This window comes from Alosa alosa, chromosome 6 (genome assembly GCF_017589495.1).
Source record: "Alosa alosa isolate M-15738 ecotype Scorff River chromosome 6, AALO_Geno_1.1, whole genome shotgun sequence".
In the NCBI taxonomy this organism is placed as follows: domain Eukaryota; kingdom Metazoa; phylum Chordata; class Actinopteri; order Clupeiformes; family Clupeidae; genus Alosa; species Alosa alosa.
This window is the reverse complement of record NC_063194.1, coordinates 18,223,050-18,237,886: the sequence shown is the minus strand read 5'-3', so window position 1 is coordinate 18,237,886 and position 14,837 is coordinate 18,223,050. Positions and strand designations below refer to the sequence as shown.

General features: G+C 39.9%; 2 protein-coding genes across 2 annotated transcripts; one reads left to right on the top strand and one right to left on the bottom strand.

Moving 5' to 3' along the window:
* Positions 1–10: 10 nt before the first annotated feature.
* On the bottom strand, positions 11–8,653 carry LOC125296725 (phosphatidylcholine transfer protein). The gene is made up of 6 exons (XM_048246797.1): positions 8,397–8,653; positions 7,105–7,219; positions 3,182–3,261; positions 2,329–2,500; positions 2,146–2,213; positions 11–956 (listed from the first exon to the last, which is right to left on the bottom strand). The coding sequence occupies exons 1-6, from the start codon at positions 8,520–8,522 to the stop codon at positions 879–881; spliced, it is 639 nt and encodes a 212-aa protein (XP_048102754.1). The 5' UTR covers positions 8,523–8,653; the 3' UTR covers positions 11–878.
* An 819-nt stretch (positions 8,654–9,472) lies between these two features.
* Positions 9,473–12,538, top strand: tmem100a (transmembrane protein 100a). The gene is made up of 3 exons (XM_048246171.1): positions 9,473–9,493; positions 9,856–10,242; positions 10,918–12,538. The coding sequence occupies exon 3, from the start codon at positions 10,993–10,995 to the stop codon at positions 11,416–11,418; it is 426 nt and encodes a 141-aa protein (XP_048102128.1). The 5' UTR covers positions 9,473–9,493; positions 9,856–10,242; positions 10,918–10,992; the 3' UTR covers positions 11,419–12,538.
* The last annotated feature ends 2,299 nt before the right edge of the window (positions 12,539–14,837 follow it).

Here is a 14,837-nt window from a genome sequence, read left to right as displayed (position 1 = left end):
CTTTTCAAAATGTAGTTTTGCCCAATGCATTGCATCAGCCAACAACAGGATTTTTAATACCAGCCCTGCAGTGTAACATTTTTACACCATATGAAGGTAGCAAACCATAGGTGATATAAAAATTGTGAATTCAGAATCACCCACTGCAGCCACCTGCAGAAGCACAAGTCATTTTGTGAATGAAGTTGTTGAGTAGGATAGTCCTTTGTTTCAAGTGCCCAGTGTCTCAAGAAATTAATTTGTTCCAGCTTCTAAATATAAAATGTTTTGTCTTAGGCTACATACAGTTTGTCCTCAGGAAAGTACAGCACAGACAATCACCATCCAAACACCTTGATTTTTCTCCAAAGAAAACAAATCTAGGGTCAGCAGTACACCATCAAGGAAATTAATGATTTTCAGTGCAAGATTGTTCAGAACAAAATCAGAAAACAACACAGTTGCAAAACAGTGAGTGCAAGGTTCAAATAAGGAAGCATCCTAGATATCCTAGAACCTATAGATACAGTACACGCAAACCGATGTATCCATCAATGAAAAAAATATCCTTAAAATCAACAGATAAAATACTACAGGATCATGATGTTGTCAATATACGTATCACATTAGTAAAACCTCTTGTGTGATTTTATGACATAAACTTTGAAGTATGTGCTAGTTCAAGTGATACATTCTGTAAAATACTAAGACTACCAATCATAAAGTACAAATTGGCCACCACAGCACCAAATTCATTTTGTTTGCAGTAATTAAAAGCTCACCAATGCCCCTGGACAAGATCCAAAAGCTAAGAGGTTCACCGCAGCATAGAGGGACGGACAGCACATAAAATAATATTCCATGTAGAGAATCTGTGTATTTTTGCAGCCTCAGCCATGTCATTTTTTGTTCTTGCAGTAGTTCTGATAGTTGTTGCAAGCCTTCTGCATGTCAGTGAGGAAGCCTGGAACACCACTCTGAAATGAAGAATGTGACTCTGTTAACATTTACCATACAGCTTTAGGTGTACTGACCACTATCTCAGGATTGAAAAGTGGAAATAAAATGGCTGACACTAACTTTAACTTTATCAAGGTCAGGATCAAGATAAATGTCACTGTTTTCATACTGAAATGTATGAACAAAATACCTCTTTTTAAAAAATAAAAAAAAAGGATTTGTTTGTTTAAATGGTATCACAAACTGGCTGCTGGGGACCACGACAGGAAAAAAATATCAGGCTTCCCTCCAGTCAGATGAAACAAGCGACCCCAAACCTTTTTTTCTTCCAGTAACACAGCCCTATTTTTTATTAGCACCACTGTTTTTGTTGGATTCATGCACAGGGGAATATAACTTTTTATGATCTTAACAAATGCACCCATCATCTAATAACACAACTAAACTTATTCTGAGGTAATAAGACTGTTGAGTCAGTCTCACTCAGCTGAAGATCACAGCACGCAGTGCTGAACCCATGTACACTGCGTTCCATGGCTGAATATAAAGTAGACTTCACAAGATTCTAAAACAAAATAAGCCTGAGTTAATAAATGAAATGACACAATGAAAACTTTTACACACTTCAAGACAACTACAGGCAGCTTTGCTTCCCACACCAGCAGCAGTGATAGCCTGTCATGCTAATGGGCACAGTTTCTGGTCACTTGCTCATCACGCTGACATTAAACCACATTTTTATGGCTTACTGCTAGCTGTCAGTGAGCTATGAGGGGATGGGGAAAGCAGTGTGGGAATTAAAACTTGGCATGGCAACAGTGACATAAAAACACTTTTGGAATATTTGATCTAATGTTATGTAAGCCTATTATAAAGCTATCGCATCAGTGTCATACAAAAGACATTTCTATCAGAGTTGTGGCCATTATTTGCAAAAGGTAAACAAAGCCCATCATCATGTGCTGTCCTACATTACAAGAGATATTCTGAGATGTATGACGCCTTACATGCCTCACTTACAGTATAGAGTACCCAAAATATTTGAAGCAATGTTTTTAGAAAGAAAAAAAAAATATTTGACAGCCACTTTTTACACACAGTGGTGCTGTAAATGAGTGTGCCATTGAGACAGCATTGCTTATTAGTCTGGTAAACTCCCATCTGCAGTGATCTGGTTGTTGCCAGTAAATGTGAAGCTAACCTTACCTTAGCAGCCCAGTTCACCAGCCAAGTTGGTATCATGCCACCGGGGTTATCAAAGTAGTTCATGAAGACTATCATGGGAATCACAAGAAGCAACAACTATTAGTTCATTGTCAATACAAGATTTTTGTTTAAATTCTGTGTCTAAAGAGACAATGATATGAGACTTGTGTAATGCAGTTATACCTTTAGTGCCACAATTACCATCACTCTCTATAGCCAGACTCTGCTTGTAGTCTTTCACTCTGATCACTCCACTCTTCTCCGCGCACTGAGATACCAAAGAGCTCCTGGCCAAGATCACCCAAATCTTTCTTCCATCTATATCAAGATCTTTGCGTTCTCTCACGTAGATATACTATATTATGGGTAGTAAAGGAATATAGCAATTTACAGCTGTACAGAAAAGAAGACAGATTATAATTATTATTATAAAGGGAAGTATATGAATATGATGATGAATGCTTGCTAAATAAAACCAACTAAATGCAGTACAATCATGTTCAGATTCAATCCAGCATGTATAAGCAACCCAAAAGTAGTTTGACATTTTCTCATGGAGGAAAAGAGGAGAGGGTTATCTTGGGTCTGTCCATCAGATCCAATGATGACACGGTCCAGCTTCTCTTCAGCCTCCACAGTCTTTTCCCCTTTGGTTGGCTCACTAATGGGACGTCTCGGTTTGTGGGATCCTGTCATCCCAAGTGATCACTAGGAAGGGCTGGAGACAACAGATGTGGAACTCTTTCAAGGCCCTGATCTGACATCATCCAGGATAAACACACGTAGAGGACCGTTGAGATGTAGATGGCATTATATACGGAAACCTTTTCTTTGTTGAGACTGTAGTCAGAGAAAACATGTTCGCAAAGAGGACCAAAAGTGGTGCAGATTTGACTGAACACATTGCAATTCATAACAAATAGGTTAATAAAAGTACTGTAACTGAAATGGTTAATGGCACTGACAGATTACAGGGTTCTTCAAGAAACACATTTAGCAAGGATATTGGTGATTGAGAAATATTTCTGTAGGATACATCTCTGTTCGACAACGGGAAGGGATATTTCACTTCCCAGTAAATTGCAGACTGCCCATCATAGTCTTTTTCAGTAAGCTCTGTAGAACAAACAGAAAGAATAGAAAAATCAATATCTAACTTAGGTCTCAACAAAGACTATAGCGTCATCTTTAACTTGTATTTCTTTTTTGTAGGTGTCCATTTTACCCCTCATATAAAATCTATACCATATATAACCATATGCTGGTTATGTAATTAACCGTGGTTCTACAATTGGTGGACCAGTTTAGACTCTGTGAAACCCCTTGCACATAACCGTGTCTTGCCGAAAACTAATACCCAAGTTGCCACCTTGTGACTCATGACATGACATAAATGATATTGAAGTGTTCTGGTCAATCATTGCCGGGAGCCTTTCTGCCAGAATCAGAGTTCCAAGTGATCCGTATATCTGGTGGTCTTCCATCTGTTGTAGAACCATGGTTACATACATCACCAGCGTTCTACTTACTAGTCTCTAGACTAGAGATGCACCAATTGAGAAATTCTGGGCCGACACCGATACCAATGTATAACAATTTGCCCCGATAACCGATGCCGATACCAATATCGTTTTCTTTGTTTTTGTTGTTAATTATACCATTTAGTAGAGTGGAAAGAAAAATATTCATTAAAAAAATAACTGAACCATTTTCAAGTCTTTTAGGCCTTTAAAGCAAAACATTTATCTAGTGCAGAGTTGATTTCGAAGCGGTTGTGAGGGCCCAACCACATGTATGGTGCTGCTATGCACATGGCATAGGGCAAAGAACAACAACAAAGTTTCAGGGTTTTTTTTTTAGCCTTTTCACTTTTTTGTGTACATTTTTTTTGGCTCATGCACACTCACAAATAGGACCTGTTGTTATCCACAGCAGAAGCCACATGAACAGGTGGAGCAGTGCTCAACACAGCCTGCACATAAGATATTTATCCTATAGAATGCCAGGCATGTAGCTCCAGTAATTGATGTTTCAGGTCTGAAGACTGTCTTCCCATACACCATGTACTCCCTCCACTCCCGGGTGATCTCATTGGACCCCCTCTGAGGAGAAAAGACCTCAGCGCCCACTGATCTAGGGAGGCAGCATCCGCTTTTGTGTCTGGGCTGAGATCCTCCTGGTCCTCAGCCAGCATAGGAAGGGTTCAAGATGTAGCCTCTCCAGTGTAACAGGCGTCGCAGCGGCCAACATGCCTGCAAAGCGTAGCAGCACGGCATACAAAAACAATCTGACTTTATCTGGCACACGTCACCAGTCCCAATATATTGTGAACTCCGTTCCATCCGTAAGGCATGCTCACTCGGCAGTCAAATCTAACCAGTTACATATGAAGTCCGTAGACTGGGTTCACCAGTGTGCTTCTCTCAAATATTACTGGCAGGCCAAGAGCAGAGGCGTGTGGAGTAGTGTCTGAGCATTTATGCTGACCAGATCTGGGCACTCTGCACAAATCAGCAAGTGGATGTCTGATGTGCACAGCATACGAAAGGGCAGCTGTTTGAGATAAATGTTCAGGCGCTGCAGGTCTAATAGGTCAACTCCCAACGTCTTTCTTGGACAATGCAAAGTAAGTGGAGAACACGCCTCTTTGTGTCTGGGGGGTTTATCTCCTTGATAGCATCCTTGTGCAGGAGTGACTGTATTTCTGAGAGAAGCACAGAGCATATTTGACGCTTGGGGTGTAGCCCAGAGTTCAGAGTGGGCTGGTGGCAAAATTGAAGGCGATAGCCATTGCAAGGGTGTTGAGGACCCATGGGTTGAGCCCCAGCACTCCAACTGTTGAGGAATGATGCACCTTGCCGCCAGCCTCATATAGGTCAGCCTCACGTAGGTTTTTTGTTTTTTTTTGGGGGGGCAGCCTGCTCGTCCCTAGATAAGGAGGAAGAGGGCCTGCCAAGCACTTCATATTGAGCAAAGCTGTGCTCCACTTGCCTCCTATGTGTTTTTTGGCCGGCTGCCAGTAGTGGGTGTGGTGGGTTTACAGCACTTGAAGATATTCACCTGTTGGGGAAAGGGCGTTGGTTAAAACTTGTTGTGCCGGGCTGCACCAGGGGCTTGGCGCTAACACATGCAGTGTGTAGTGGAGTGTTTAGACAAGGCAACGATGCTGGGGTCTGGGCATCGCAGTACAGTAGCACTAGCGATGTTTTTTTCTCAGCAATGGTGAGAATGCGAAATACAATGATTGACGTGAACACTGCATTATATCGTCTATGTCATTTAATACGTCACAAGGTGGTAACTTGGATATAAGTTCTCAGCAAGAGATCCAGCTATACACGAAGGGGTTTCACATAATCTAAACTGCACCATCTAGCGGTCTAAAGACAAGGAAATAGCATCTGCAGTGATTTTTGTCACACAGTCCTTATTGCCAAACGTTTACTAGTCCTTCCCTCAACGGAAGAGTATTTTCTAACAAAGTCATGGTGGTCCTCTATGCAAACACAGACAGGAAAAACAACTGGAGCCAGCTGAGGCGTGTCAGTTTAGCAAAGCAGAAGGAATACCTTTGGCAAATAAAACAAATCACTGAGACAAAACCCCCTCAAACATTATGATGTGAATCCTATGAGTCACCTTATGCCGTTACGAACTAAGGATGAATTTCAAATCAGGAAACTCGTTACAGATGGACAGTCACCATAAAGTCTACTTGCATCTTAAACTTGGAACTAGTTTTCTTTTGGATGTTTGTAAATGAAAATGATGATAAAGCATGGAATCCATTACGAATCGCAGGGGAAATTACATAGAATAAAGACAGTTCAACACTGCCTAGACATACAGTATCTGCTGTTACAATACTGTACAGAGAGTGTGGGTGTTCAGATTTAGTGCAATCTAAATGAAATAAAACACTTAAAAGGATTAGATGTAAGCTTATGTTTTCAAAAAACGTAGGTGTATGTAGGTCATAAGCTAGATAGATAGATAGATAGATAGATAGATACTTTATTGATCCCGAGGGGAAATTCAAGGTTTTGCTATCTACTCAAGGCAACAACCGATACAGGGGGAGGGGAGAAAAATTAATTAGTTCAGATGTACACTGAAGAGGACATAATGAAAACATTATTTCTACATCACTATCTATATCTCTACATCGCTAACAATCTATCATCACAGGAGCAAAATCTTGTACTGCACTAGAAAAAAAGGCTAGATACAATTGTGTTTTTATTGCAAATAATAAACAACAAATGAAAACAATAATAGGAAAGAATAGCCTATATGATCGCTACATCACATAATTTCATTTGGGGATGAAGAAATATTTCACTACACTACTAAGAACACTGTTACATTATGAGTTGACATGAGATTACCTGTGAGATACTTGAGGTTACTGCCAGCATGAAGTCACAAAGGATGAGAGATGTGACATGTGAGAGAAGAGACAATTTATACAGTCTATGCGTGGGATTTTATTTCCCGTTAAAAAAAACAAGGGGAAAGCTAAAGGGAGGGAAAGGATAGAGAATCTGAAGAAAATTAATAGAGATAGTATTGGTATGGCCTATGTGTATCTGTGTCACTCCAACTATTTGTCTCTCCCAACTATTTATTTTGAACTTGTTTTTGTCATAGCAACAAGAGTGCTGTGTGCAAACATTTACTGAATTTCAGTATAATGCCAGCTCTGGAATTGCTAAAACATTTGCTGACATATCAGATAGTATAACGATATATTGATTTCGCAATTTTCATTTATTGCGTGAAAATTAATACCATGACTAATCTAATAAATAAAAAAAAACTGCCATTTTAACTAACAATATATTTCTGCAGATTAATATTCAGGTGAAAACCCTTCTTTTTATAGAACATGGCCTTCTAATATAGCCTTTCAGTAATGCAGCCTTGGAAAATGTGACACAGAAATACTCCTTGTATTACCTTTCACATAGCTGTCCCATTGTTTCCTGTAGGCCAAGTCCATGTAAACCTCAGCGCACAGGTCTGGAGTGCAGTTTAGAGAGCCAAAAACTTTGTACTCATAGAGGCCAGTTTCCTGTGAAAACAAGAAAGTACTTCACTCATTCTGTCTTTATCTTAAACATTTTAAAGATGCAGTAGGAGGTGAAACATCAAGTATATGACCTGATAGCAGTGTATCAGAGAGCAGAAAAATTCCACCACTGTACCTCATAAAATAGAGAACCAGATTAATGATATATAAATAGTTCCATAATCAGGGTAAGCACCTGACATACCATTTGTATGCTCATTTTCATCCTCAAATTGACATTTTCTTTTAAAACTGCACCACTTCAACACATCATGTTGACAAAATTTTACCACATTAAGACTAATGGAAATATAGTCCAAATGTCCATCAAACGTTCAGAAATATGCTGACCTAAACTTAGCTTAACTTAAAACTTAACTTAAAACAGATAGCTTATGCATCAAACAAGTAACAGCCTACCAACAAACGTCCAGATACTATTTGAACATGATAATAACTGACCCGTTTTCTGTCAAACAGGTTTTTTTTTTTTCAAACACATTTTCCATAAATATGTAACTTACTTAACCAGGATTACTTAAATGATGTTAACCCAAGGAACGATAATGAACTGATGGTGAGAACACATCACACAGATGTTCACTTCAACACACCTTTAACATTAAAAGTAGGCCTAGGCCTATATATCTATAATTGTCAATGACCAATTGCCATACAACATTTTTTTCATTCTTCAACACATGTAGATTTAACAAACAAAACAAAACATAAACATAAACAATGCTCATGCAGGCCTAGGCCTCGTGAAACAAAGCGCTCACCACAATTGTGAAATGTATTGCATGTTGCCTATTAGGTTACATGTATCAGAAGTTGATGAAGAAAATCGACAGAATTCTTGCAACACTGGTCACACAAACTGAGGACAGGCGCATAGTCAGATTGAGCCATGGTACCCTGGCTAGCACTTCCTTAGCTTTGCTGCCTGCAACCAACCACACTCACCAAATCATGTTTTAAAAGTTTTGTCGAAGCGTTTCATCGCATCAGCGCATCATTGTAACAAACGTGCTTCCGATTCTGTTCGTCAATAGAAAATAATCTACAAGACCACACAATTATCATTCTACTGGAGTACTAGTAGCAAGCTATGTGCTAACAGTAATTATGGCGAGCTAAACCTGTCCATTCAGCATCTAGCTATTTCCCTTTAACGTACCTGATTGTAGCGTCGATATATTTTGACTCCCATCGTCTCTGTAAACAACTCCCATCCTTCCACCTGCGGCTCATCCAGCTCTCTCCATGCCGCTTGAAACTCGTCCTCTGTAAAGTGCAGTGACATGATTTCAAAGGTGTGCAATGTTGGATCATATGATCAATGACTGACCAACACCGTAAGAACTGCGTCAGCGACACTCCGCGGCATTCCAATCTGATGCCAGGACGGATGTGATCTGCGAGCTATATTTTGTCGTCTTCAGTGCAGCAAACATGTAGTGTGCCATTTAGAAGGGTTAAGGGATCTCCCTAACTGCCCACAGTGACCTACAGTATCGGTTCTGTTTTGTGGTGTTGCGTTGCGTTGTGTTTATGCACCTTTAAATGCGGTAATTCTTATTTTTGATCACATAGCCTATTTTGAATGAAAGACACAAGGCAATCGTGCGTGCATATTTATTTTAGGCCTGCAACACATGCATTATGAATATATATTCATGCAATATATAGGCCTACACTGGCGCTATATTGATCTCGGCTTCTCAAACCAGAAGCCCAAAGGCATTGACCTGAAACAGAATATAGCCTCAATGCTTTGTCCTCGGATGGTGTCCATTTCCATTCAGTGAAAATGGTCACAGATGAACACACAATTGGAAATGGAGACTCCAAAAATTCCAATTATAGGTCAGAAATCCTTTTGATGGAAAGAAAACTGACATGGATGCAGTCATTTCATTTAACATTTCAAACTAGTTATGATTATTGTGTTTTCCCCCAAAGTTAGTGATTTCATATACTGCATATAATGGGGTGATAATTGATTGCGCTAAAACAGCTCTACTTCATGTGCCCAATGGAAATCTTGTATCTCTTTTTGGGAAGGGATCACCAGCAGGAAGGAAGAGCATAGACAACACCCCATATCACATTACTATGTGTCAGAAAATCTGACTTTGAATTGGCTGAGGGGCAGGAGTAAAATAACACCCAGTGCTTGTGTTTCACATGGCCATGGTGGGGGCATTGGCTGGACCTTAAATAAACAGCACCCAGTGGTTGCCCCAGGTTGCAGCCACAGCAGCCAAAGACTTGGTGGGTCATATGAATGAAATGATTAAAGCAATTTCAGAATGACAGTATTTCCAGTCTTAAGTGAAAGGAAATACAGTGTTGATTGCAAAGGATAACAATTCTGGGGTAGCCTACTTTTAATAAACAGATTACATTTTATTTGTTAAAGATTACATGGCTGTAATGTTCTTATGTCCATCTATCTATCTATCCATCTGCATGTCATTAGGTGCTGAGCTATAGACTATGTGTCTATTTCCCCCATGCATTGTAGGCTACTTAAAATGCAGTAGAATGAAGCTTTTTGTTTGACTAAAGGTAACGCAAAGATGTTGTTGATTAAATTTGGTTCATGCAAATGGCCTGGGACTTTCCTTTTACAGGACTTTTCTCCCATTGTTTTGCAACATTGGACTTGTTTTGTCAGAGTGAGCAAGTCACTCCATCTCCGGGGTCTCGAATACTTCACAAAATGTGTATCCCTATGAGATATGTGCAGCAGAGCAAGCCGCTGTCGCGCATGAGGAAACTCGCTGTGGATATCCAATGAATGGGAGTCAAATTCCACCTCCGTTAGTCTCTGGTTCAGCTCCAGACGAACTTGGGTGAGACTGTGCGCAAGACGTCCTAAGTCATTCGCTCTGGGTCTCTACTAATAGAAAAAGACTCTTGAAGAAATTCGTTCAAATTAGTTAGCAGGAAAAGTTAGCAGACACATCACAGTTATTCCTCCGTAAACACAAGGAATCGCGATGGAAACTGTGGAAGAGGTAAGCCACTTTCCTGTGTTGCATATCATGTTACCTTAAATATGGTTTCACTCAAGCTCATAGTCGTGCAGTATGTTGAAACAGTCTATATTAGATGTGCTATAGACACTTTTAGATGGCATACCTATTTTTTAAATCAAATAGCCTTTGTCTAAGAAGGTTTTCGAACAACTAAAGAAACCATGCCTTTTCTTTTTGAAAACTTCTACTTAATAGCCGAACAGATGCGTCACTCCGTTGCAGCGGCAAATAGTCATCCTATTAAGAAGTAATTTTGTTTTTACAAGATATAAGCATAAAATATGTTCACGTAGCCTACTTATATTGGCAACGCCGTGGGTCTATGTAAAAGTCATATTAATTGTCATATTGCTATGTTTGCAAACTTTGGTGATGACCAAACTGCTTGTGAAATAACTCATAATTTGGAAGGTGCTCGAATTTCACGGAGCAGATCGTAATGTCATATCCCGCGCTCTCTAGGGAATGTGACAGCTCGTGCTGGGATGAGAGCATCTGCGTCATTCAGACAGTTTTTGGTGTGAGAAGGGTGTGTGTGCGTATAAGAGGGCAACTGGAAAACTGTTTGTGTGCACTTGAAGTTGTGTTTATACTGTAAGATGGAACACCCACCAAAGCATTGGGCTTAATGATGTTTCATCATTCTAACTGCAGGTTTGGACATACTGACAGAGCACAGCTGAGGACAAAGACCTGTAAAACAAGACTTTCTCATTGCTTTGTTCTGAAATGCCAGAGGAACTCTCCAAAGACACAATGAGAGTGCCTGCAGCCGGAGATCGCATTCTAGCAGAGAAGACCAACAATAATGAAAGCGCCCCTGTGCCTGTCAGTACCACAGGAGTTTCAGTGCCCCTGGTCAATGAAGTCCAGCTCACTGCAGCCACTGGTGGGGCGGAACTTTCCTGCTACCGCTGCACGGTACCGTTTGGAGTGGTCATTCTGATTGCCGGGATTGTGGTCACTGTAGTGGCATACAGCTTTAACTCACATGGGTCCACAATATCCTACTTCGGACTGGTGCTTCTGTCGTTCGGCCTGGTACTCTTGGGCTCCAGCGCCATATGCTGGAAGGTGAGGATGGAGAGGAAGAAGGAGCGGCGAAGGGAAAGTCAGACGGTGCTGGTGACCAACCACAGAAGCCTCTTTGCATGAGACCATATACATTTGACCTCTATAGGAGTATGTGCCAAAAAGGGACAAAAACAATTTACAAGTAACAGAGAGGGAATGAGGAGGAACCAGCGAGAGGCCGTAAATTGATGCGGATTGAATAGGGTGAAGAAACAGTGGTTGTGTTCCTCTGTCCAGATGTTTCAACATCACTGACTGGTGTCAACGTGGTGGGCCTGGCTGACCCATCTGGCTCTTACCACAGTCCCATGTGAAGCCTCTCACATGCTGACAAGCCTTGGCTTTGAAGAAGCTGATGGCTGTTGCTTTCCTTTCCCCCGCTCCCTCCCTCCTCCCACTCATGTGTCAAAAAGACCGACCACATCTGGGCCGACTAGGAAGGAAGCCAAAGTGGATGTATCGAAATTAAGACAGAGAACCTCAGCGCAAACCCATGGAGGGGAAGCTGCCCATTAATCCTCTGTTGCATCCTGTGGTTAAGGATTAATGAAAAGGGATGAGGATTGATAAACCAGGGAGGGAGAGGGGAGGATAAAAGGAAAATCCAAGAACAATGAATCATTCTTCATTGACTGTGCTACCTTTACATACACACCTCTTTTGAAGTCTATCGTTGGGTTGACACCCTCTCAGTGACTTGTGCATTTACCGGATATGGAAATATGGTACTAATAGTTACATACACATTAATGAGAGGCTGATGCTGCAATAGCTAAATGGGCTGCAAGGATTAGATTTTGATATTCACTCTGAGTACATACTTACAGTATCCTATGATTGTAATACCAGACACATGGCACGAATGAAGTGCTTTCCAGAATTGTATACTCATTGTAGTTGAATTAGAGTATTATTATTATTATTATTATTATGTATTACTCAATTGTACCTGTCTCAGAAGTCTCAATAAGCACTTTTGGTCTATTTTATTAACTTCATTAGCATATTCTTTGAAATATGATAGATTCTGAATCAACACAGGCTGTTTGGTGTTTGCTAAATTTTGTAGTATTACTCATATTGAGGGTTATAAAAGTCTTTATCACTTTATTCCAATTAACAGTTATTAATGTTGTTAGTAGTATTATTATTGTAACTACTATTGTTATTGTCTAAGTTCTGTCTTAATTCAGTTATTCAGTCAAAGTGCAATATTAATATAACTTGTTATTTAGTCACAAATTTAATAAAATATGTTCTGAAATAATAGTTTTATATTTTATATGTAATTACATTGACATTTACCCTCCTAAGCTGGGTAGTGGGCACATCATCATCATCATCAACTTTATTGCCAGACTCAAGGTCCATTCAGAGGACACAGACATGACATGCAACATACATTAAAAAGACAAGGATAAACATATACAGAGAAATAGTAACAGTAGTGAAAGAGTGTGTTTTCATTATGACCAGAAATATTCCCATGAAAAGTATGGTGTGCTATGAGCATCTTGTACACCGTAAGAAAATTCAAAATAGCTATCTTGCTGCCATACATAAATCGTCAATTTTATTTTAATGTGAAATTTCTTTATGTATTTATGAAAGAGTAATGTCCTTTTGAGTCTATGTGTCATTGTGTGAAGTAGCCAGAGAGCATGACACAAGTGAAATGGTGTGATTTTTTGCATTCAATTGAATTGAAGGAAGTGTCTCTTTCTTTTAGGACATACATAAGTGCTTCCAAGTCCTTGTCCTGCATACCATTGTGTATGTTAGCTAATGCGTTGGCTGCCCTTTTTTTTATTGTGTTTTGGCAGTAAATGGAGTGCAGATTTTCTGCAGAGATATATAGACAATCTCCTGTAGCTGCTGATAACTCGTACAGCGGAGTTTGTTCTCATTTAAGGGAATTTATTTGTCCCAGGGTGCCCCTTTCACATACTATACTATGCATTTCTTAATACATGGTATTACTTCACATCCTTTAAACTTTCCTCTAAAGTGATTTGTAGTTAATCATTTTACCAAAACCCATTTAGTAAATATTTAGTACATTAGTACTAAATATTTAGTACATTATCACAAGTTAATCCATCCCCCATAGGTAAAAGGACGTTGCATTGAACTCTCATGCTTTGACTCAGTTTTAAATAGCACCGACGTGGAGGTATATTTATAGGCAGCATTTGCGTTGCTATGCATCCTTGTGACACCAGACACTACAACTTAATGGTTTGCTTGCGTCAGAGGAGCACCTACAACACACTTTGTCACATTTGATGGCTAACCTTAGCACGGGCAGAGGGTTTGAGAGCCACCACCAAGGTAGACAGCAGAGTCATTCTGACACCTGACTCGAGGATCTAATGTTAATTACATGGTAAGACGTTTAAACATAAGAGTTTCCTCTTCCCAGATGCCGAGACACCAGGAGCTATGGAAAAGTAGCGATGAAGCTGGAAAAAGGAGTGACCCGATATGGGATTTAACAGGTGTTGTTCACAAGCCATACCCTCCTGCTGAACCCAGCAGCTCCTCGTGAACACTGCAATGCTATGGGGCACTTTCCCCTGGTGTCACACCCAGCTGTCTCAGAAGTCATATAACAACACCCAACACTACTGTTTTTCACAATGAGCTTCCTGAAATAAACATTAAGCTGATTTGTTTTTTCCAAAATTGTGATAGTTTTTTAAAACTGAAAGCAACAGCAGAGCTTATATTGCAAAATACAAAATGAAAGTTCACCTTGATTGACCTCTAACATTAGCAGAGCTGGCCATATTGTCAATATATGTAGAGGCCATGCTAGTGGTCAGAACCTGATAATTCAGTCATTCCACTTTTATTTCAGTGTGAAACTTAATCAGATTTTTAAATTTTTGTTTGTGCAATCCTGGTCTATACCTCTCGATCCTTTACAATACTCTTTATTGACTCAAAATGTATGAGACCATATTCCTTGAGAGGGAATTGTTCATATGACACCACTGCAAACACACAACGGTACAGAATCTCAGCTCTTCCACATGTGCCTACCAATTTCTTCAAAACTGTTTTTCACCTCATAGCGGTGGATGTCCTTCAAATTGTAAATGTATCACTGCTGTCTGGCACTTTTCTTAAGTCACTGAAAACAGCTGTTGTAAAGCCACTTCTCAAGAAGAATAACCTGGATGCCTCCATGCTAAACAATTACAGGCCCATATTCAATCTACCTTTTATTGGCAATATTATTGAAAAAGTAGTCTTTAATCAATTAACCACCTTCCTAACATCAAATGGGTATTTTGATTACTTTCAGTCTGGTTTTCGGGCAAATCACAGCACTGAAACAGTTCTCATTAAAGTTTTCAATGACATACGCCTCAACACAGATTCAGGTAAAACATCAGTCCTAGTGCTACTGGACCTTAGTGCAGCATTTGACACTGTTGATCACAATATTTTACTACACAGACTAGAACACTGGGTTGGATTTACAGGCATAGTTA

Coding starts and splice junctions, on each gene's coding strand:
- LOC125296725 (XM_048246797.1), bottom strand. CDS start 8,522: ATGTCACTGCACTTTACAGAGGACGAGTTTCAAGCGGCATGGAGAGAG. Junction 7,220..8,396: donor TATATCGACGCTACAATCAG/GTACGTTAAAGG, acceptor TTGTTTTCACAG/GAAACTGGCCTCTATGAGTA. Junction 2,214..2,328: donor TGGTAATTGTGGCACTAAAG/GTATAACTGCAT, acceptor TTCCCATGATAG/TCTTCATGAACTACTTTGAT.
- tmem100a (XM_048246171.1), top strand. CDS start 10,993: ATGCCAGAGGAACTCTCCAAAGACACAATGAGAGTGCCTGCAGCCGGA.